The 26,269-nt window shown below is 33.3% G+C and overlaps 1 protein-coding gene across 2 annotated transcripts in view; it reads left to right on the top strand.

Annotated features, from left to right (window-relative positions):
* Positions 1 to 26,269, top strand: part of ed (hemicentin protein echinoid) — a 432,072-nt gene that overhangs the window by 241,704 nt on the left and 164,099 nt on the right. For both annotated transcript variants that reach the window (XM_075295915.1, XM_075295916.1), the window contains exons 4-5: positions 18,635 to 18,895; positions 22,408 to 22,604. In XM_075295915.1, the coding sequence (XP_075152030.1) occupies positions 18,635 to 18,895; positions 22,408 to 22,604 (458 nt within the window). The remainder of the gene's footprint in view (positions 1 to 18,634; positions 18,896 to 22,407; positions 22,605 to 26,269) is intronic.

The raw sequence follows: 26,269 nt of genomic DNA, 5'->3' as shown, positions 1-26,269 counted from the left end.
GCCAATTTTATTAGATAATGAAATATTATAACGTTTTGATAAATAAGTAAAAAAAAAATACGAAAGAAAGATCTCGTTCGATATACAGAAACAGGACATGAGACTTCAATAATATTTTAAAAATGTTTTTCCTATTTTCTTAACCAATATTGTTCGACAGTGATATGCAATTGAAGATAAGCCATGTTCTTTCACTTGGAGTTCGAAAGAAAATTTTCTCATGATTTATGGGAACACGACAAGAGTTCTCTCCTAGAGATTTCTGATAAATTCTTTTCGCTAAAATTCACTTCACCAGTATTGTGCTGAAAAAGGATGTTCCAATAAAATTCTTTAAGAGACTATTCACAACGCTCGTTTAATTTTGAAAAGATCGAATTAAAGCAATACGCATGATAGCCTTTAAGTTACTTCACGCAATGTTCGTTTTTGTTTTTCATAGTAATGAATTACTTCAAATACAAACTAAAGCTTATTTTATGGCATTTAACTTCATGAGAAAACGTAGCATACCTCAGTGGGATGTGCTTTTTTATGTGGTGAATGATGCAATTTATTTCATTTTCACCAACATCATGCCCAAAAGAAATGCATAAATGTTTCAACAAAACAAAAATCCTTTGGGATGGAAATGATATAAAAGGCTACCAAAGGCATGCTTGAACAACAGACAAAGTGTGCGAGAGAGAGAGAGAGGAGTGGAGGGATGAAGAGCAAGTCTTCTTATTTATATTATTTATTTATGCTCTCCCCAATAGCGACTAAATAATACTTGGACCAAAGCAACAACACAGTAGTAAAACTCACCAAGAAGAAATATCCTTGCTACAAAGCAAACACAAGTAACAGCAGCAAGAGCACATCATCAGAAACACTTGTAAGTTAACAAGAACAACCACTGCCGCACCAGATACTGCTGCTGCTGCACCGTATCGTTGCAGTTTATGCAATTGAAGCTAAGCTGAGTAAACAGAGCACACACACACACACGCATCCACACGTACAACCGGAATTCTAACGATTTCTGCTAACAGCTACTCTCGTCCTGCAGAGTCCTTAAGGGATTTCAGTATAAAACACAAGAAAACCTAACCAACTTGAAACTGGCATCGTTGAGCTGTGCCTGCTTTAGATGGAAAACGGCAGTGGCGGCGGTAGCCAAGTACATATTATGATAAACGCTACTAAATGAGCATTTTCCCCAGGCGGAATAGGGTCTCTCCACTGTAAAACCTCAGTTGTATGAAATGCATTCTCAATTCGCCTCCTTTTTTGTGTGCGGTGTGTGTTCAGGTTATCCGTTCTTTTAGAGATGTTGTTTGTTATGAATGTGTGTGTGTGTGTGTGTGTGTGTGTGCGTTTATGTGTATGTGTGTCCATAAAGACCACCAACCAGGACGAGGACGACGACGACGAATAAAACGCTTACGTACACATAAATTGCAATTCTTTTGTATTGAGTGTTAAGAAGTTTTATGAGTAAATAAAACGGTTTTAGTGCAATATTGATATAAAGCTCAGCACCGAGGAAACCGAAAGCAGGCAAAAGGGGAAAGGGAATAAGGACTATAAAAAAAATATCCAAGGTTCGACATTCGCTTTTCACTTAAATATGTGTATAAAATGGATTTACTTTAATACCACCAACCAAGAAGAAGAGTATTTCAAAGATTATAAAACGATCAGAAGGAATGTGTGTGTGGTGGTAGAGGGATGGTGAGCAATGTTTTTCGCCCATTTCTCCCATAGCAAAATGCGAGATGATTAATCTGACTCGACATTAATATATTTTTTATGGCATAATGCTTTAGAGAGATAATGGATTTTCTCAAAGACTTTGAAGCAAACAAAAAAACACAGATTTTCAATAAAATTTAATCTTTGGTTATATGGCAAATTCTCTGAATTGATGTAGGATATGGCAACGCCTACTCTAAAAACTCATAATGATTTTAATTAGTAATATAGTTAATTAGCAATTAAATGTAATTAATAATAGAAATTCTAAGATTCATTTGCTTGATAAAATACAATTCGATAAGTCCCCGAATATCCATGCATTTCACATTTTCGTTTGTTTTTCCTCTCCCTAATTTGAGTGTCTAAATAGAGGATTAAAGTTTTTTTTTTTTTTGTTTTAATTGAGGCTTTTCTGGAACTTTGATGTTTTTGATTAGAGTGCTTCCAGGCAATGGTTTTCAACGTAAACATATCGATTTGCAGTGTCGGTGTGTTAGACTAGATTATTAGAGCCGACCATAGGGTATGGTCACAAAAATTTTACATTTGTTCTCGAGTTTATTATCCCAGCAAAAAAAGCGTCGCCAAAAAAGTAATGAATATATTCTATTTGGATCAGGAAGTGGTGCCAAATTGACGCAGAAGCGATGAATTTAACATGGGATTGTCATAGGACGGAAGTCCTCCATTTCAACAGCCGATGCACTGAATTTGCATCACTTCTTTAGGTGTGATCCGAATTCAATGTTTTGGATGTAAATTAAAAAAATTCTGTGATATTTTGTCAAATAAATATTTTTTTTTATAATTCTTAATGGATTCTAACGCTTGTCTGAAACGTTTGGCCTCAAATATTTTCAAAAATTCACAATTTTTTCAGATTGGATTTAGCATTTTTTTCGATAAAATTTAAATAATATGTACCATTTTATGAATTCTTAAACTTTTTTTTAACCAAATTGAAACAACAAAAGTTAAAATTATCCATTAAAAATATGAAAAAAAGCATGTTAGAAAAAATTGAATAAAAAGAACTTCCCGTGTAGTTAAAATAAAGAACATCATTGGGAGCACATCTTTTGGAAGTGCTTTTAAAGTTGTGCCTTTGGAAGAACTTGCAAATTTTTTTTGCTGGGATTCAATTTGCTGGATAGGGTGTTTGGAAAATTCAATACAAATTTGTTTTGCGTTTCAGTGAGTATATTAAAGTACACATGAATCCATCAGCGTAATTTGTTGTTTTATCTTGGCGAAAAACTGCTAACAATAATTTTCAGAAGCTATTGTTGATGGCAATGTCTCCCCATTCAACAAGATCTGCATTAACCGAAACTAATGTTAATGCCATGATGCAAGGTCCGGGATATATGGTGGATACATTAAAACTTCCCAGCCAAGCCAGGGGGTATATTAGCATTGTTATTCCATTTGTAATGCATTGAAATACTGTTCTCAGACCCCACTTATACTTATATTCGTGGTCGTGGTTAAATTCTGAGTCGATTTATCGATGTCCGTCTGGCTGTTGAAATCACACTAATTTCTCAAAGGAACAATCTATCAACTTAAAGAGCGATATTGGATCCAACATATAAACCGATCTATAACTAAAATGTTTTATGTAGGTATCTACTCCACTACAGGGACTAACATAAGATTCTTAAGAAAAAAGGCCATCGGCAATTGTTACATCAACCCAAAAAAATCCGATTATGAGTTAAACTTTGTTCGCAATCCATGATGGAGGGTGCTTAGGATTTGCATAAACTTTCGAGGCTTTGCGACTACACTAAAATCACCAGGAAGAACAATTTTTAATTTTAAAAAATTTAGATTAATTATAGAAAATTTTAATTAAAGAGTATTACAAACGCCGGCATTACGCCAATATCAAAACAAGTAAGGAAAGTCTAAAGTCGGGCGGAGCTGACCATATTATACCCTGCACCACTTTGTAGATATAAATTTTCGATACCGTATCACATCCGTCAAATATGTTGGGTGCTATATTTAAAGGTTTGTCCCACATACATACATTTAAATATCACTCGATCTGGACAGAATTTGATAGACTTCTACAAATTCTATAGACTCAAAATTTAAGTCGGCTAACGCACTAGGGTGGAACACAATGTTTATAAAACAAGTATATACAGCAGTAAGTTCGGCCGGGCCGAATCTTAAATACCCACCACCATGAACCAAATATTATGGTTTCCTTTGAAATTTCAGGAGGGCTTGAGGACTTGAGGACACAACCCGAAGATAAATTTAAAGATTTCACCTATGAGGACTATATCAGATTCTGGATTTATAAGAACCATTTTTGTTTGAGGTTTAGAGGAATCATTAACATCTCTTGTAAGTGTGCAAGAAAATTATAAAATAACGTCTTGATTTGAAATCTTAAATCTGTAGAAGTAAAATCTGGAAATTTTACATTGAGTTTCAAGCAATTTTCATGACCAGTGCGCCTTCTACACCCTCAAGAAGTGAAGTCGGTCTATATGGAGGCATTACCAAGTGGACCGATAAAAACTTAATCCGATACACGTTTTTGTGAGCCTAAAATACCAGAATATTTACAATTTCAGGCAAATCAGATAAAAACTACGGTTTCTAGAAACCCAAGGAGTTAAATCGGGAGATCGTTCTTATGGGGGCTATACTAAAATATGGACCGATACTCACCATTTTCGGCACACCTCTTTGTGACCCGAAAATACCTCTAGATTTCCAATTTCAGGCAAATAGGATAAAAACTTCGGATTCTAGAAGCCCAAGAAGTAAAATTGGGGAATCCGTCTATATGGGGGCTATACCAAAATATGGATCGATACTCACAATTTTCGGCACACCTCTTTATAGTCCTAAAATACCTCTAGATTTCCAATTTCAGACAAATTGGATAAAAACTACGGTTTCTATAAGCCCAAGACCCCAAATCGGGAGATCGGTCTATATGGGGGCTATACCATAATATGGACCGATACTCACAATTTTTGGCACACGTATTTGTGGTCCTACAATACCTCTAGATTTCCAATTTCAGGTAAATTGAATAAAAACTGCGGTTTCTATAAGCCCAAGAAGTAAAATCGGGAGATCGGTCTATATGGGGGCTATACCAAAATATGGACCGATACTCACAATTTTTGGCACACATATTTGTGGTCCTACAATACCTCTAGATTTCCAATTTCGGATAAATTGAACAAAAACTGCGGTTTCTATAAGCCCAAGAAGTAAAATCGGGAGATCGGTCTATATGGGGGCTATACCAAAATATGGACCGATACTCACAATTTTTGGCACACGTATTTGTGGTCCTACAATACCTCTAGATTTCCAATTTCAGGTAAATTGAATAAAAACTGCGTTTTCTATAAGCCCAAGAAGTAAAATCGGAAGATCGGTCTATATGGGGGCTATACCAAAATATGGACCGATACTCACAATTTTTGGCACACGTATTTGTGGTCCTACAATACCTCTAGATTTCAAATTTCAGGTAAATTGAATAAAAACTGCGGTTTCTATAAGCCCAAGAAGTAAAATCGGAAGATCGGTCTATATGGGGGCTATACTAAAACGTGGACCGATACTCACCATTTTTGGCACATCTCTTTATGGTCATAAAATACCTCCAGATTTCAAATTTCAGGCAAATTGGATAAAAACTACGATTTCTATAAGCCCAAGACCCCAAATCGGGAGGTCGGTTTATATGGGGACTATATCAAAACCTGGACCGATATAGCCCATCTTCGAACTTGACCTGCCTGCAGACAAAAGACGAGCTTGTGCAAAATTTCAGCACGATTGCTTCATTATTGAAGTCTGTAGCGTGATTACAACAGACAGACAGACAGACAGACAGACAGACAGACGGACAGACGGACATCGTTATATCGTCTTAGAATTTCTCCCTGATCAAGAATATATATACTTTATATAGTCGGAAATCGATATTTCGATGCGTTACAAACGGAATGACAAACTTATTATACCCCCATCACCATTTTATGGTGGTGGGTATAAAAATATGGGAAAGTTTTAAATCGGAAGCAATGTTAAGGAAACTACGCAAAAGTATATTTATGATTTTTGAAGTTAAGGAAAATTACAGCCACAAGGAAAATGTTGCAAGGAAAATGTTGGTATTTTGACCATTTCTGTCGAAATCAGAATAAAATATATATGAGAGCTATATCTAAATCTGAACCGATTTCAAATTTGACACGCATAGCAACAAAGCTAATTTAACACCCTGTGCAAAATTTCAACTAAATTGGAGTAAAAAATTGGCCTCTGTGGTCATATGAGTGTAAATCGGACGAAAGCTATATATGGGAGCTATATCTAAATCTGAACCGATTTCAATCAAATTTGGCACACTTGACTACACTATTAATTGTACTCCTAGTGCAAAATTTCAACCAAATTTGGCCAAAACTATGGCATCTAGGACCATATTAGTCCATATCGGGCGAAAGATATATATGGGAGCTATATCTAAATCCGAACCGATTTCAATCAAATTTGGCACACATGACTACACTACTAGTTGTACTCCTTGTGCAAAATTTCAACCAAATTGGGCCAAAACTATGGCTGTTAGGACCATATTAGTCCATATCGGGCGAAAGATATATATGGGAGCTATATCTAAATCTGAACCGATTTCAATCAAATTGTGTACACTTGGCTACACTACTAATTGTGCGCAAAGTGCAAAATTTAAAACTAGTCGGGATAAAACTCTGGCTTCTGGGTCCATATAAGTGCATATCGGGCGAAAGATATATATGGGAGCTATATCTAAATCTGAACCGATTTCTTCCAAAATCAATAGGGTTCTATTCTGACCCAAAAAAGGAACACGTGAAAGAAAATTTATAATTCTTTTCCTTAAAAAAAATTGTAGTTTGAAGGATAGTTCATTTAACTAACGTACGCAAACAATACACACAAACATTTTTTTTTCTGATTCAATCACGAAATTAATTGATCCAATTAATTTTTTAATTGAAATGTCTTCAACCACAGAAACATTTTCGTGATTTTTTTCTGTGTAGAATAAAGGAAACTTTCCTCAAACATAATAATTCCATGGACTAAAATAAAGTTAAATTGGCTTTAGTGAAATAGAGGGTTCACTTTTTTGAGTGTATTTGTGCTTGCACATTTTTCCAATTAGTATTCTATTTATTCCACTTTTCGTTTTTCTGTTCCTAATTTTTATTCCAAGTGGGGAGTTTTGAATTCTCTCAAATTATTATTCATTTACAGCTGTTCCATATTCGAAATCACAAATGCAATATTCCATACTAAAATATTCCATATTAAATCTCGTCCATTGTAAAACCTCACTTGACTCCAGTCCTAACAATGATTATTTGCGTGTTGAGAATAATTTTCTTTACTCAGTTCAATTCGTCAATATGTCCGTTTTCCTTATCACTCCACCCAGGTGCATCTTTCACAAAGGTTGACATTTAGTGTTGGCCACAAAAGCGGTGCTATTCTACACGCTCCAATTTTCCCTCATCTATAATTAAGTCCTTAAAAAAAGATGGTAAAATAAATAAAACATTAACAAAACGTAGAAGGACGATGGTTGCTAAGATGGTCCAGTGCAGAAAACACCAAAGTGCTTGAATAAACTTTTAATTTGGTTTGCATTCGTTCATGGCTCATCTCCTTATGTCAGTCACAAACAATACCCTAAACGTTTCTTATTGTCCATAGGTCCACTTAACCAACGAAAAATAAAACACACATTGAAAAACAAAATTGGCTGAGCATGAAAAAAAAAACAATAAAATACCGCAAAAGAGCTAAAGCATACATTAAGGCTTGCAATGCACTTGTGTTTCTGTTCCCGCCATCATCAGTGAGCTTGGGTTCCGTTTTTGGTTACCTTCTTTGTTGTATCGATGTGTACCGGAATATCCTTGGTGTTCAACTTCGACTATTATTACCATTACTGCCATTGCCAGCCAACCAAGCGCAGCATATACATACACGAGTTCTTTTGTTAAAACTGGGCTCACAACATGTCTGTAGTTTCTTGCCATGGCCAAGAGTCTCACAGCCCCCGCATAGGATCAAGATGAAAAAGAGTTGCTGCAAACAATGCTCGAAGCATTTCAAACATATGAACACCACTCCTAGAAACCTCAATAAATGCCAACTACTGGTTACGCAAGAAAAAAAGAACAAAACAAAACTGAATGCATTGCAGTTTAAAAAGAGAATTTTGATATATTTTATACATAAAAAAGGTTTTTGTTTAACATGCTAAAATCAAAGATCGCAGATTGAAATAACTCATTTGACCTATTTGTTTTTGGCAATTTGTATAAAATTCCTTTGGAACCATAACTATAAATCGAAAGTTCTTTTGTGACGCGATAATTCGATCATAATACCGGCCCTTAGTTAAAATCTCTCCAATATGAGAAAGTTTCATTGACTTTTAAAAATTCTTTGCGTACGTTAGATAAATGAAGCATAAAGATTTACTATATTCCTGAATTCCTATACAATTTTCTTTAACAAGTGAAAAACAATGATTAAGTCTAATAAATTTTCTTGAATTTGTCGATAAGTATGTAGTTTAGTTAAATTTTTCTAAAATTTTCCTGCCTGGTGTTTGTTTCGTTGAGTGTAACTTTACATTTTAATTTGTTTACTTATAAATCATTGACGAAGAGGTCAAAATGTTGTGGCCTGAATTTATAATACAATGACATTTGACTACGCAAACTAATCTTGACGTAAACAACAATATTTTATTAACGAGTCAACAATGTTCAAAGTAAGTTCAAAATGCATGTTGTGTACTTAAGGATGCCTAGGTACTAAATGAATATCTTCGTAGGTTTACCTTCCTCTACGTTTCTCAAATTTCACTGTTTCTTCGCTCAATTTCTATGTTTATACACTCATGTATTGGATAGTCATTGCCTCTCTCCCTCTGTGTATGCATATTGCAATCCCTTTAATTGGTGTACGGGTGCGCGTGTGCCAGGGATGGAAAATACAATTTTTAGTAAGTGCTTTTCACTAAATTTCAACAAAAATTCCATTGGAGGATTATTGTCAAGAGCTCCTTTAGACTGAATTTTAAAGAAAATAAAATTTTGTTTGTCAACTCCTCAATTTTAAATATTTTTTTTTAGTATTATATCCGCTTGCAAAGACTACCGTAGTATTGTAATCACTTTTGCCACAGTTGTACATTATAAATTTTCTGTACTTTATAAATGTTCTCTAGATAAATAAAAATAAAATGTTGATAACATTTTCTACCAAAATAAAATGTTGAAAAAATTTTCTACCGAAATAAAATTTTCTATAGATATACAATTTTGACAAAATTTTCTATAAAAATAAAATGTTGACAAAATTTTCTATAGAAATAAAATTTTATTTGTTGTTTTGATCTCAGCTTTAAAACCATTGTGTTGACTAAACTACAAGAGTAACTTAACCGGCAGAGGAAACATTTGGCAAAATTTTCTATAGAAATGAAATGTTGACAAAAAATAAAATAAATTTTTGACAAAATTTTCAAAAAGAAAAAATGTTGACAAAATTTTCTGTAGAAATAAAATTTTGACAATACTTTCTGTAGAAATAAATTTTTGCAAAATAATATTTTTTGGTAGCTTTTGGTAAGAATTTCTTCAAATGTTGTTAGATTATTTTTTTTTTCCCAAGTTTCGACCGTGACTGTAATGGTTCGCATTATTTTAGTACGCGATCGATAAATAAATATAGAAACACGTCCATTTTTCAACTAAAACATTCTTGAAATTCAATAAAATAGTATTTTTGACTATGGCTTTAACAAAATCGAGATTTTCTTCTCGCATGAACTTGTCTGTTTTGCCAAATTTGTAAAAGACTATAAGCAAATGAGTTTATTAAAGACTTTCTCAAAATATTAAAATATCAAAAAAATATTAAAATATAAAATGTCAAAACTATTGTACACAAAAGGTACTAAATCATTGCCGTACTAACCACGGTAAAAAAGAATTGAAAAAAGTACTATAGTACTGCATTTTCCATACCTGGTGTGTGCTAGGAGTCTGTAAGTGTTCGACAATTTATTATGAATTCTCCTTAAATGAATACAATAAATTACGTATATATCTAAGCTCAATAAACCACATTCACATTTTATAGAAGTTGTAAATTTTCAATCAATTTTTCCGAAAATGCCCTCATTGTTTGTATGTGAACATTAAGATATAGCTCATAACCATTAAATGCGAGGATATAGTGCAAATTGCATGAAAAATATCTAACATTTTTCAACATAAATATTTATGGATTTTATTGGAATGAAAATTGAATACAAATGTCGGGGTATGAAGAATGATTTGTTTTTTTATACTAAGGCATTAGAGATCTGTTTATTGCGTACTCTATTGTGATATTGACTATTGACTTCACTCAGTAGTAAGACTGAACAAATGATAAACATCATGATTAAGTTTAGCTTACATTAATCAAGTTGAATTATATTCAATTCAATATTAATTAGTATTTTGATTCTACTTAATTTATTTTTATTTTAAATCACTCATTTATTTATAACAATATTAAATAATTTACAAAAATTAAGTGCGGAACCATGAACTCTTTGCAAACTGTTCATGGTTCCGCCCTTACACTTTTCAACGAAGCCCTTTTGTCCTTAGATCTATAAGAATAGACTTCAAAATTGATATATTTATATAACATAAAATTGCGTTGAACTGAAGCCATCTTAGCCTTATAAACCTGACCGACTTCTAAATCATTGTACACTCAAATAAAAAAAGCCAATTTAATTCTATTTTAGTTCATGGGATTATTATGTTTTGAGAACATTTTCTTGACGTTAATAATTTTTTTTTTGTACATTAGTTAAATGAACTAAAACGAGGCAATTATACACAAAGGAAACATAAATATTTGCTAAAGTCGTGTCTCCCATCAAAACGTTCAAAATTTCTTAAAATTTGTAAATTTTACCAATGATGCGCCCATCTTGAACTTTCGTATGGTACATTTATGCAATTTTTAACTCCTATTTTTTCCTTCAAATAAATTTTCTTAAATTTGTCGAAAAATAAATATTTACTAATTTTTGTGAAAACCGTGTGACATCTGCGCTTATATTACAGCTTAGTTAAACTTTTCTAAAATGAACTGAAATTTTTCTTCCTGAGAGTAGAAATCATCCATAAATTCGACGACTTTTCGTAACTTGGCTATATAGACAAAAAGCATTCACAAATAGATGATGTCTGTTTCTCATTTAAAAGTTTGAATTCGGAATTTTGTGATGGAATTATCTTTGTTATAAATATCAAGTATGCAAAACCGAAATTCAAAAATGAGTTGCGTCTTAATTGTACCCTTACTGCAATTCCTCGTTTCTCTAGTCAGGAATTAGTACCAAAATAATTAATAGAGGGACAAAATATTTGGGTGTGCCTAAACTTTTCTTCAGTGTGTCAGTTGAATCATGTTACATTTTTTTTTTTTATTTTTTTTTTTAATCTTAAATTTAAATGATAATTGTCTTTTTCAAAGAAATCAATATCAGATTTACCATTTATAAATAGAAATATTTTTAAAACTGATTTTTCTATGGTTATTTTTATTTGTAATACTCTATGGTAATGACAGTTGATATATGATTTTAGATGAGAATATTGTGCATATATCAGTTTGCAGAAAAACAATCTTAGATTTTCTGGATATTGAAGATTGAATTAGTTTTGCTGTACAATATAAAATTGTTGGCTTTAAAGACATAGGGGAGATATTAAAGGCAATGTAATTGGTTAAGGACTGTTCTGGAAAAAGAAAATGCTATTCAACTATACTAAACATAATAAATTAAATACTATAACAATTTTCGTACATTATATACCAAAATAAATATGCTATCCATTTGGTGAAGAAGAATATTTTTTTGATGCGGTGAGGGCACTCACCTTTTTTTTTCAATTACCAAAACACATGAATTTCTCTCAAAATCTTGAGGTATTGTAGATTTTGAATGCATATGACCGAAATTGATTTCCCGACCATGTCCTTAGCATTGCCATAAAAAGCACAGTCAAATATAAAAGATATGTAGATATCTATGTATAATAGATACGCACAGGATATCGAATATATATACATTTTCAAATTTATTTTGATATGTACACAAGATTTTCTGTCGAATAATAAATATAAAAATAACAACATTTTTATTTGGAATAATTGAAATAGTCTTTTCTATATGGCACAATTAAGCTTGTAGTATAAACATAATTGAATACACTGGTCCTTTGAATGTTTCATGGAAAATGCAGAATGAAAGAGATTGGTCATGTATGTTTAAATGCCGTATCTTTTAAAAAGCTAGAGATGATAGGGTTTTAATTGATGTTGTACCACAATCTACATATCGAAGCGCTATGTAATCTCCAAAGGGATAGTTCTATGGAATTATAAATTACTTTGTGCAGCTAAGTAGAAGATATTATATAAGTATTATATTCACGCTATAAGATATGTTTCATTTACTCTATTCGCACACCCAAAAATAAGGCATTGGCATTAAAACATTGAAAAAATTGATATGCACATTTTTTTTTAACAACGATTACATTTTTGAATTAAAAATTTATTTATGTCAAGGGAATTTTTCTTTCATGTGAGGTCCTACACTAAAAAAAAAGTTTAAATGGATCCAAAGATTTTGACCTTCCCTTAAAGATTTTGGGATTGATTCCGAGCCAAAGATGCGACTTCTTTAATATTAAGACATTTTTAGTGACCTATGTTGGTTTAAATCTACGATGATTAAAATTAAGATAGAGATTCCATTTATCAAATTTTCATTCTCTTTTTGCTGTATATTCATAAAGCTATTCACGTGTCACTTTAATAATCCAAATTATAACGGATATATCAACGTATAAAATGTTTTCTTAATTCCAAGAAAAAAAACGTTATACCAAAGATTCTACACGCAAAAAAATAATTCTTTCCTCCCAAACGAAATTTTAGACAAACAAAGTTCGTTTCTCATTTGCTTTTCGCTGTAAGGAAGTGTATTTGGAAGGAAAGTATATACTTTTTGTGATAAACGTTTATTCTTTTCCAGGATGTAAAAACAATTTCATAAAGACAAACTCAAAAAAAAAACATTGTTTTCTTGCTAATTGCATTTTCCCTCACATCTTTCTCACATCCACGAGGTTTCTTAGTTCTTAACGCCTTTTCTTGTAATACCAACAATGTAGAAGAAATTATACGATTTTATAAATTTTTAAAATTTTGTTTACCTTTCGCCTGGACGGAGAATCGAACCGCGGACCATGCACTTTGTAAGCCAACACACTAATCACTGAGCTATGTACCTGTTATGGTCATCAATAGATAAATATCCATATAAGTTATATTTATATAGCATAGCTTGCGGCGCCCACGAACCGAATAAACAAAGTTTATTTAACAGAAACAAACAATTAGTTTGGCACCGTGGAGCAGTGGTTGCTACGTCCGACTTGCATGCCAAGGGTCGTGGGTTCGATCCCTGCTTCGACCAAATTTTTTTTTTTACATATATTCCAGATATGTTCGGAAGATTCCGAAAAAATATTCAACAATACATTGTAGTATATTAAATTTTGAACTGTAAAATGTGTCTTATTAAAGACCTAAAGTCAGAAAAGAGCAGTGTTTGATATAAACGAAATGGACTGTGTTGTTGTTTCAAAAATAACTTTTTTTATAGAAAAAATAAAAATTTTGTAACAAACGAATTTTTTTGGTGATAAAAGTTTAAAATTTTCGAAGCAATTCAAAAAACTCTAACAAAAGAAAAACGTTTTCGGTACACGTTTTCCAAACGTTTTTTTTCTTTGCGTGTAAATACTCAAAATAAGTCTTGGACTATATTTGAAGCGCTTTTATCTTAAATTTATAGATTCGATATTTAAGTTAAATTAAGGGCGATTTCTTTAAATACAAAATGTGTTTCTTTACTTGGCCTTAGTTCAAAGATATACGACTTTAACCGAGGTACGCGAATTTCCAAAATTGGTGTCCTCAATTATTAAAAAAAAAAGTTTTTGAAGCAAAGATTATAAACTTTATCTTAATTAAAATTTCATTATTATAAAGAAATTTGTAAACTGAGAATCCAAAAATTTAGGTTGCGGAGTCTTTAATATTACGTAAACATTTTTTTCAGTGTAAAATTTAGAATGAACGAAGTTGTAGTTCATATTAGGTCAATAATTGCATAGTAATTTTAGTCAACTTAAGTTACTTATAATCTCTACGCATTATCTAATATTTTATACTCTACTCCTAAATATGCGAAATTGAAAAATATTTATCGAAATCTTCTACATTGACATGTGAATGGCAATTTAATTCTCATTTTTGCAAAGATGCTTTAAAAACGTGAAATTCAAGGGAAAATATCACCAATGCCACGACTACTTAAGTATCATTTGAAAATTGAGTTTCCTTGGAAGTATGGAAGATAAAAGACAAGGCGACATGGCAATTTCTACACCGAAAGAAATGTTAAAATGATAATAGAAGTTTTTGATCTTTTTTTTTGACAAAATGTGTATATCTGTGAAAATTATTATACAATTATATAAATTGGTGATCAGTTAGATAGATAATTTCTAAGTCAGATCTAAAAAATATATAAAAGAACTATAAATAAAACATTTACAAATTTGAACAAGATTGAAATTAATAAACAACGAATTTCAAAGGCTAAATATATGTTATGAGAAGTTTAGCAATAATATTTCAAAATATCTTAGGACAAAAAAACATATCTTCCTTATTTGGACAAAATGGATAAAAAAAAGGATTTTAATAATATAAGAAATATTTAGAAAGAGTGCATGGAATAATATATTACGAGATGCAATTGAACATTTCATAAAGTCCATGTCCCGACGATGCATAGCTGGCATTGAAAATAAAGGATTCGGGGAAAAATTAAAAAATATTAAGCCTTAGAATACCAGATGTTATGCGTTGCATTTGTTTTGTCTTATCCATTTTGGTACTTTGCATCTATTTAGCTTCATAAATTGTTAAATGTTGATTAAATATATTTAATTTTTTTCTGATTCTAGAAGATAAATTTGAATTTGAATCCGTTAAAAACGTGCTAACAACAACTTGGATTTTCAAATTCAGACTCGACTTCTCGTAGAAACTATGACATGTTTCCAGTAAAAAACTGATAGTCGACTTTGCATTCATTAAATCATACAAATGTTGCACTTTTCCTTTGTCAAAGTCAAATCATCCATTTTGATTCAGTTGGCAGGCTTAGATTATGAACGTGCTTCCTCTCACTTCCAATTTGTTTTTATTGTTGGCTCAATCTTCAATCTTTTCTTTATAATGCCAAACAATTTTATCAAATTGAGCATTTTGGATCGATATTGAATGAGAAAATTTACCACGATATAATAGATAAAATATTTACGACATTTTTGTTGAATTCTGAAATTTTTTTTACATAATAACCCAACTTTATGGCAAAAAATATTGAAAAATATTTCATTTGGATTGTGGTATTTTTTCGTATTAATTAAAGTTACTTTTTCGTTTTGAATCCTGGAACCCTCCAATACTTACAAAAAAATTAAAATTTTGGATGTTTGTGCAATCGCTAAGTTAATAATCTCTGAAATCTAATTTTTGGTGTATAAAACCTCAGTCTAAGATCAAATCCCAAAAGACCCGGCTCGGAATCCCTATCAAAATCATTGAATCCACGTTATTCTATAACAGCGCTTCCCAAATGGGGTGGCGCGCCCCCTAAGGGGAATCACCATCTTGCAGTATATAGGGCTTTGCCCAAATAAATTTGACAAACATTTTTTGTTGGTTAAGTTACACTTGCAACAACAACAACGATTAAAAGAAAAAGAAAAAAACAACAATAACAAAACAAAACGAATATTCACACATTTTAATAATTTTGAAACCATTTTTGCCTACATGTGGAAACTGATTTGAGGAGTACTCTATCAGTAATATGAGCAAATATTAAAAATCTAGTTAATGAAAAGAACAATAGCCAAATTCATTAACATTGTTTATACCCTTCACCACTACTGTGGTACAGGGTATAAAAAGTTTGTGCATTTGTATGTAACGCCAAGAAGGAAAAGTCTGAGACCCATCGTTTAGTATACCGATCGTCTTAGAATTAAATTCTGAGTCGATTTAGCGATGTCCGTCTGTCTGTCTGTCTGTCTGTCTGTCCGTCTGTCTGTCTGTCCGTCTGTCTGTCTGTTGATGTATTTTTGTGTGCAAAGTACAGCTCGCAGTTTTAGTCCGATTGTCCTAAAATTTGGTACAGGGTCCTGTTTCGGCTCAAAGACGATCCCTATTGATTTTGGAAAAAATCTGTTCAGATTTAGATATAGCTGCCATATATATTTTTCACCGATCTGGTCATAATTGGCGTGTATATCAACCGATCTTCCTCGAATTCCGTACATCCGAATATTTTATGAGTCTCGAAAAACTTGCAAAATATCAGCCAAATCGGTTCAGATTTAGATATAGCTCCCATATATAGCTTTCGCCCGATTTACACTCAAATGACCACAGAGGCCAATTTTTTGCTCCGATTTAGTTGAAATTTTGCACAGGGAGTAGAATTAGCATTGTAGCTATGCGTGCCAAATGTGGTTGAAATCGATTCAGATTTAGATATAGCTCCCATATATAGCTTTCGCCCGATTTACACTCATATGACCACAGAGGCCAATTTTTTGTTCCGATTTAGTTGAAATTTTGCACAGGGGCTAGAATTAGCATTGTAGCTATGCGTGCCAAATTTGTTTGAAATCGGTTCAGATTTAGATATATCTCCCATATATAGTTTTCGCCCGATTTACACTCATATGACCGTAGAGGCCAATTTTTAACTCCGATTTAGTTGAAATTTTACACAGGGAGTAGAATTAGCATTGTAGCTATGCGTGCCAAATTTGGTTGAAATCGGTTCAGATTTAGATATAGCTCCCATATATATGTTTTTCTGATTTCGACAAAAATGGTCAAAATACCAACATTTTCCTTGTAAAATCGCCACTGCTTAGTCGAAAAGTTGTAAAAATGACTCTAATTTTCCTACACATCTAATGCATATATATCGAGCGATAAATCATAAATAAACTTTTGCGAAGTTTTCTTAAAATTGCTCCAGATTTAAATGTTTCCCATATTTTTTTACTAACATTGTGTTCCACCCTAGTGCATTAGCCGACTTAAATTTTGAGTCTATAGATTTTGTAGAAGTCTATCAAATTCTGTCCAGATCGAGTGATATTTAAATGTATGTATTTGGGACAAACCTTTATATATAGCCCCAACACGTTTGACGGATGTGATATGGTATCGAAAATTTAGATCTACAAAGTGGTGCAGGGTATAATATAGTCGGCCCCGCCCGACTTTAGACTTTCCTTACTTTTTTTTTTTAATTATTTAATTAATTATTGTTAATCATAATTTCAGCTTTTTTTGTTAGTATTTATTTCTGTTTCTGTTTGTAAACAAAATTTGTTTTTAGGTTGGAGGCGCAACGAAATTGATACATTTTTTGGTGCGCGAAGCAAATTGGGCTGAGAAGCTCTGTTCTACAAGATAGAAGAAATTCAATAAATTAGATTTTTAGCCAAGTTTTAGGCATATAAAAAATTACCCTCAAAGTGAATTTACACGATTAAAGGTCCTTTTATTTTAATGGTCGCAAGTCTTTGACACCATTTAACACATTTGAGTGTATCAAAAGAAAATGGCAATTTCGATAAATTCGATCTGCATCCTGGGTTAAAGTATCTATTTTAACTTAAGATGAAATCGCCTTCTCAAAATATATTAATTTTAAATTAGTCGCATTTTGTATTTGATTCCCAAGTACTATCTGCAAATTAGCTTATAAAGTTAACTTCTTGTTTTTTCAAGTGTATGTAGTTAAATTAATGTGTTGTCATCATGATAAGTTTCCGCTTCATTGCTTCCTCATTTGACTCTAGGGCTATAACACGTGTCTATATATTTCCCTCCTCCTGTTATTCCGGGTGAAGTATTTAGTCTTGAGATAAGCAGGACAGATGGAAAAAATTTTATAGAAATTCTTCTATATGAATTGAAATCATTTGCCAATTACTTGTTTATATGTTTGACATAGTAGGGCCGGCCCACCTAGGCTTCTCTTCACTTGAATGATCCAGGGAAAAACAATTAGTTAGAATTTTGTTCATAAACAAATTAACACAAGTTGTTCACTTGGTTACATGACCAGCAGCAACGTTTATCTGTGGTAGGGAAAACATAAATTTCGGGCTTAAAGGAGGTCTGGAAAGCCATAGTCCATACCATTAGTTCTTACGAATGATTTCCTGAGATTTCCATTTTCCTGATATCTTAATTAAATGAAAACACAAACCAATTTCTATAGACGGTGCTGGAAAGAAACCACCTTCACATTCCAAATATATCCCAGTATTTTTCATGGAGCATTGAGGGTGGAGGGGGGCTCATAAGTAGCTGAATTTTCTTATTTCCCTTTTGGCATCTTCCACATTCTCAATTATCCTTATCTGTTGTTGTGCTCTTTGTACGACTACCAGTGTCAACATCAACATGGGATGGCTTTTAGTTTAGTGCACTTGTAACCTAGAATCCTTATCGGTTGGCATATCTCTTCCCGTGCGCAGATGTGTGCGTGTGTTCAAGGTGGCTTTTAATGGCAATTTGATTTTAACTGATTTTCTGTTTTTCCAGATTATAATAAAGCTCCTTTTTTCGCATTTCCATCTCTTTGCAGGCTTGATTTCCGTCCTAAGAGCGGCATTTACGATTTACAAATTAAAAATGCCTCCTACAATCGTGACAATGGCCGTTTTGAGTGCCGCATTAAGGCCAAAGGCACAGGTGCCGATGTGCATCAGGAATTTTACAATTTAACCGTGCTCACGCCGCCCCATCCGCCAGTCATATCACCGGGCAACATAGCCATTGCCACCGAAGATAAGACCCTGGAATTGACATGCAGTAGTATTGGTGGCTCACCCGATCCAATGATAACGTAAGTACAACTAAGAGGAAGATTTTCCCGTTTTTTTTTTGTTTATCCTTCATTCTCCATCCACTCACAAGCATCTTTGTTGGATATGGAATAGGTGATGCTGGTATTCTTATATGTGCGCAGTCCTTCGCTTCGGTTTATATTAAGTCGTGGTCATTTAATTGAAATAAAATCTCGCTCCAGCCAAAGAGCTGGTGTGAATTGAAGAAATATATGGATCGCCTTATTGTAGCCCACTCGTTCGCTCCTCCCCCAGGGCAATGTATTTTTTATGGCTTTTTGAAAGCATTTGCGTCTTTGCAACTTAACCGGAGTTTGCTCCAGTTCGGGTTGTTTTTTGTGTGCTCTCCTGCATCCTGCATCGTTTTCTTTATGTGCCATTCGCCCGTCCTTGGTTCCATACACGTGTTACGAACGGTTTTAATTTATGTTGTAAAGTGAGAATGATATGATAAAAATTAAAAATAAGGCAACAGCGACGACAAAAGAAATTACACTGCATAATAAAGTTGGCACTTAATTCCCTTATGACGGTCCGAAAATGTGTTATTAAATAAATGGCATAAATTTTGTACGATTTTTGTTTTGTGTTTTCTTTTTAGTACTATTTCGATGGCGAGTCCAGTAGAGTAATAAAAAATACGAAACAAACAAAAAAGCAAAAAGAAGAAATAAGTCCTTGCTGGACATGGATCAAAAAGAGAGACGATCTGATATAGGAATGCACGGGGAAAGTATGCGAAAGGCTTCATAAATGTAACTTAAATTTAGTTGGTGGTCGAAGTAGTGATTGAATTTGCAGAAGCTTTGAAATGCGAATTCTGCAATTGCTTGCTAATATTTGAATATCCTTTATGTTAAAAAGAGTTCTCAAAAAGTCGATAAATCGTAATTTCTAGCAAGATTACCATAAACCACCTTTTGTTTGTGATACAGATTGAGTCCATGTTAAAATGTCATCTATCCCAATAGAATGTCAAATTAGTTTTGTTTACATAAAAAAATTCGGTACACAGTAATTAAAGATGTTCAGACAATTGTTGTACGAACTAAAATCTCAGTTCCATAAAAGGTAGGAATAGATCATTAAGTATGTTTTACTTTTTTTAAATTTTAATTCGACTATCTTGATAAATGAAACTAACTGGCGATCGAAAGTTGGCCACCACCAAATACAGTGATGTATGCATCACCTGGCAGTGGTGACTTAATATGTCTTACATTTGTATAGAAACCTTTTCCAAGAAAGAACCATAGTGGTCTATCAAACTTTGGACATTCCGCGGAATCGTACGACACCAAAATCAAAGTTAACTCAATTAACTTTCCACTATGTGGTTCTTTCTTGCACCGCATTGCTTTTTAATGACTCTCAATAACAGCTGAATGTTTTTGCCATACGTTTTTGGCTATTCACTCAACTGTTGCTTAAGCTGAATGGCAATTAAAAATATTGTTGCATATTTTTTGGGGCACAGAGGATACATTGTAAAAAATAAAGAAATGTATGAAATAAATCACTCATAGGAAGTATTTTCTATTATTTGCTGTTTGAAAACCCCTTCATCAGTAAATTGAGGGTAATTTGCAAACCTTTTAAAGATATTGCATGCGGTTTTTATGTGTGAATTCGCATATTTTTTTCGGGCATACAAATAAGAAACTTAACCTCATTCACATTATCCACCTTTAGTATATTTCGGGCCTAATGTGAATTATTAGGTAATTTTCCACATATTATATACGAGTTATTGAAAACAAAATGCCAGGTCCCAACCTATACACTCTTCGTCACGGCGTATTTCCATAGTCTATAGTATAGATCTGGCGGAGGGAGAATTAGTGAACGATCCTACAATGCCTTGTTTCTAATCAAAAATAACTTCTTGTGCTACTCGTAAGCAATTGAAACAGGTTTTAAAGAGACATCAATAACTTTAACGAATATGCTTGTTTTCGTGTCATCGAAAATATGTTATCCCAGTGTTACACCACATTTCCCTCATTCCTCCTTCCGCAAGGGATCCCCTTTGTAAGCCAATTTCGAATGGCGGTCCACATTGCGGTGAAGCCGTTTAGAAAAGCTATCGTTCACTCGGAAATGCTACCAGCATTACTAAGAGGGGATATTCCATCGCTGAAGAACTGTTTGGTGTTCTATTCATACTGGGATTGAATCCAGTACGACTAGAATATATAGATTGAATCCATGATGGTTCCTAAATCAATTTTTTATTTAGAACGAAATTGCCACAAGTCAAAAAGAATTGAACTCTGCACCTGCGTTGAGTTGTAACGTAACTACAAACTAAATTGACTATTCCATCGTTGTTTCTTGGTTGAGACGCAATACACCTCAAGTAGGAATCTGTCAAAAAAAATCGAAATGTTAAGACTTCTTCTTGACTTCGCGAGTCAAAAATAGTGAACAAAAATGGCTAGTCGACTTTTAACAAAATAATCGAAAAGTGGAACGATTTGTATGTAGGTCTTTTTTTACTGAAAATTCATCATCGCAAAAGTAGCAATTCCAAATTTTGAAAATGTACAAAACTAGACTCAAATTTTGATATAAAGTGAAATTCCAACTTTTTGACTGTCATTGCATCCTTTGCTCTCCATTAAAATTTTCCATTGAAATTCGAATACAGTTTCCTGTTTGTGATAACTATAACTTCCTTTTTTGAAGTTCCATTTCGCAAGGTTTTCTTCGAGTGCACCGTTAAATGAAAGTTTTGTAATACTCGCGGAAGAATAAACGTTGCATTCAATTTTAATATTAACTAACCTACTATGTTTTCATAGTAGTTTTTAAAGGGATAATTAAATTTCATTTAGATGGAACTGTAACAACAATTAAAAATTATGTTAAATGGAAGTGGCCACACCAAACTGAAGGATGAAATGAACCACAGACATTATATTTGCAAAAAAAAAGTGGACCAAAAAGTTTTTCTTTTCCCCCTTGCTGTTATCCGGCAACTTTTAAGGCAAAACATACTAAAGAGCATAACCTAGGGATGCATACCAAATGAACAGAGAGTGAGAGAGAGAATGATGTTCTCGCAAAAAAAAAACATGGCAAAATGGAAAATAAAAATAAACCCGAATGATGCCACTTATGGATATCACAAAAAAAGGAGCAACGACAACATTAAAGACCAGCAATAGCTGGACTATTTGGACTTGTTCTGATGATGATAAAGTACCCATTTGCTGGATTGCCTCACTTACATATGCTTGGGCCAATACAGCAACTTCAAGGTTCGCTCCCTGACCAAGAGCCAACCACAACCAAAACAATGGCTAGCTGGTGTTGTTTTAAAGTTGTTAACGTTGGTTCTTTTCAGTCCTTCTTGCTTTTGATTACTATTTTTTGGCTCATGTTTTTGCTACTTCCAATACGAAATAATTTTTCATGTTTTTCTGTTTTTTTTTTTTTGTTGTTTCCGGTTCACGTTTCATGTATCTCTGAATGTGGATATGTCTTTGTTATGGTGCAACATCCACAGCTGGTATCGCGAGGGCAACAATGCAATGCTGCCAGCTGTTATACTTAAAGGAGGCTCAAAGGATCAACCCACCAATGCAACGTTAACCATAGTGCCACGTCGCGAGGATGATGCTGCCAAATATAAATGTGTTGTTTGGAATCGTGCCATGAACGAAGGAGAACGCTTGGAAACCGCAGCCACGTTAAATGTTAATTGTAAGTAAACTTTTCATTCTCTTTCATGCTATATTCGTATAAGCATAAATCGACTGCTTAATTCCATAGAAGGCTTAGTCGACTTTTTGCATGGATTTTATGGGAATTTGTAGACCACGATCATGTCTAACTAATCTTGATTTAAAAATGTAAGACTCAAAGAGAGATTCCAAGTCTATAATATAGGATTCATGTACCATTATGATTGAAATCAAACGTTGACTTGATCCAATATAAAATTAAAGCATTGATCTGTAGCACGGTTCCTTTTTATTTCTCCACTGGAAAAGAAGAATACACAAAAGAAACAAAAAATTACGATTTTTCGAATATATTTAATTTACATTAAATGAAGATATGTTTGCTTCAATTATCCTTGCATGGGATAGAGGAGTTCTCCCGGATATTTTCTTTCATTGGAATGGAATACTCAATACCAGTGAATCAATGAGCAGGGCTTTTACGTTTTTAATTTATTAAATATTCAAAATGTAAATGTCATAAATGTACAATATGATTGACCTCTAGCACAGCTACACTGTTAGAAAAATATGTTTTTCATATGTTCCGATATAAACTAAATGTGTTTCGGGCTCAATTTTTAAACACAATATATTTAAGTGCAAACATGTAATGTTCCTAAACTAACACTAAATGTTTGGGACACATATTATATTATGTTTGGGACAAGAATGTTTCATAAAAATAATATGTGTGAATGTAAACATATATAAATTTACAAATTTAGAGTAAACATATATATGTTGTGATATTTTATTCAGGGAGCGACAGAGAGTATAGAGCAAAGACTATTAATTTTATTGAAGACGTGAGATCAGCTTGTTCTTCCTATTTTTCTTGAAAAAACAGAGATTAATATCATACATGTTCCATGAGACGTTGCAACTTTTTTTCGGTTTCTCTTTTCATTTTGCATTCGTAACAAAACTTAATTCGCTTATTTTAGCATTTTTTTTTATACCCACCACCATAGGATGGGGGGTATATTAACTTTGTCATTCCGTTTGTAACACATCGAAATATTGCTCTAAGACCCCATAAAGTATGTATATTCTGGGTCGTGGTGAAATTCTGAGTCGATCTGAGCATGTCCGTCCGTCCGTCCGTCCGTCTGTTGAAATCACGCTAACTTCCGAACGAAACAAGCTATCGACTTGAAACTTGGCACAAGTAGTTGTTATTGATGTAGATCGGATGGTATTGCAAATGGGCCATATCGGTCCACTTTTACGTATAGCCCCCATATAAACGAACCCCAAAATTTGGCTTGCGAGGCCTCTAAGAGAAGCAAATTTCATCCGATCCGGCTGAAATTTGGTACATGGTGTTAGTATATGGTCTCTAACAACCATGCAAAAATTGGTCCACATCGGTCCATAATTATATATAGCCCCCATATAAACCGATCCCTCGATTTGGCTTGCGAGGCCCCTAAGAGAAGCAAATTTCATCCGATCCGGCTAAAATTTGGTACATGGTATCAGTATATGGTCTCTAACAACCATGCAAAAATTGGTCCACATCGGTCCATAATTATATATAGTCCCCATATAAACCGATCCCCCGATTTGGCTTGCGAGGCCTCTAAGAGAAGCAAATTTCATCCGATCCGGCTGAAATTTGGTACATGGTGTAAGTATATGGTCTCTAACAACCATGCAAAAATTGGTCCACATCGGTTCATAATTATATATAGCCCCCATATAAACCGATCACCAGATTTGACCTCCGGAACCTCTTGGAAGACCAAAATTCATCTGATTCAGTTGAAATTTGGTACGTGGTGTTTATATATGGCCTCAAACTCCCATGCAAAAATTGGTCGATATCGGTCCATAATTATATATAGGCCCCATATAAATCGATCCCCAGATTTGACCTCCAGAGCCCCTTGGAAGAGCAAAATTCTTCCCATTCGGTTGGAATTTGGTACGTGATGTTAGAATATGGTATCCAACAACCATGCAGGAATTGGTTCCTATCAGTCCATAATTATATATAGCTCCCATATAAACCGATCCCCAGATTTGACCTCCGGTGCCTTTTGGAGAAGCAAAATTCATCCGATCTGCTTGAAATTTGGTACGTGGTGGTAGTATATGATATTTAACAACCATGCCAAAAGTGGTCCATATTAGTCCATAATCGTACATAGCCCCATATAAACCGATCCCGAGATTTGGTTTTGGAACCTCTTGGAGGAGCAAATTTCATCCGAGTGAGTTGAAATTTGGTACATAGTGCTAGTATATGGTCGTTAACAACCATGCTTAACTAGGTCCATATCGGTCTATAGTTATATATGGCCCTCAGATAAATCGCTCCCCAATCACACAAAAATTGGTCCATATCAAGTTCATAATTGTATATAGCCCCCATATAAGCGACCCCCATATTTCAATTCTGGCTCTCTACGTACAAAAAGTCCATATCGATTCGTAATTATTTGTAGACTTAACTATACATAACTTTTTTGTCTAATATATACCATGTATGGACTAAATCACAATTTAGAAAACGATGTTAAGAAGTTTTAAGATACCACAACCCATGTAATTCGATTGTGGATGATAGTCTTTCGTAGAAGTTTCTACGCAATCCATGGTGGTGGGTACATAAGATTCGGCCTGGCCGAACTTGCGGCCGTATACACTTGTTAACTCTTAAACGAACAAAAATACTTCGTGAAACATTTTATTAATAATTTAGTGCAACCGACACAGAAATTTGCTTGAAATTTTGGAGAAAATAGCTAAATAAAAATTGTCTGCATCAAACCAGTAAGTTCGGAGAGCTTTTCCAACAAGTATGAGATTAATCTCCGTTTTCTATTACTAACACTATCAAAGCCCAATGGAAACCGGGAGTGTTGACGAAAGATATCAATATAACACAGCGAGAGTATGAAAAGAGAGCAATTTCAGTAAAACCGCTTTGTATGTTGTTTCGGAAAACTGTTTTATGATAAGGCCAAAAATTTGATATGCTTAGACTTAAGCGTTATTATTTTCGTTATTGTTTTTTATTATTTAATTTGAATATTAGAATGAGTATTCGGAGTAAAGAGAATAGATATTCGGAACAAAGAGAATAGACATTTGAAAAAATAAAAAAAAAACAGCATGTGTTTTCGCCTTGAGAGCAGCATTTTATGTATGTGTGGACATGTGTTTTGTTTATCATTTTGGCATTATGGGCACAATTTTTTCTTTGATCGTTAAAAATCGGAACGTACGAGGAGTAATTCAAAATATTCAGGCAAAGGAAATTAAAAAAAAAAAAAAACGGTGGAAAATATACAAAAATTACAAAGGGATCTTCATAAAAATAACGAAAGGGCACTATACTCTTTTTAGACTTAGGACAGTAAACTTAAAAAAGAAGGAAATAGTGAAAAAATAATCAATAAAATGTATAAAAACAACGTTTAGTTCCTCTTTATTGATAAGTAGTCCAAGAGGAGTTGACGGACACCTTCAAATATAAAAGCGGGCATTAAGTTCGAGTTTTGCAGTTAAAACAATTGAAAAAGTTTATTTTCTTTAAAATGAATTATTAAAGAAAAGTAAAAGGCAAAACATTTCAGAGTGATAATGCCAACTTAATACCGGCCTTAAAGGTAAAAATGAAATTAAGTAAAAAAA

The sequence above is a fragment of the Haematobia irritans genome, chromosome 2, assembly GCF_050003625.1.
Source record: "Haematobia irritans isolate KBUSLIRL chromosome 2, ASM5000362v1, whole genome shotgun sequence".
In the NCBI taxonomy this organism is placed as follows: Eukaryota; Metazoa; Arthropoda; class Insecta; order Diptera; family Muscidae; genus Haematobia; species Haematobia irritans.
The sequence above is the reverse complement of the archived record's forward strand: the minus strand, read 5'-3'. Positions and strand labels throughout refer to the sequence as shown.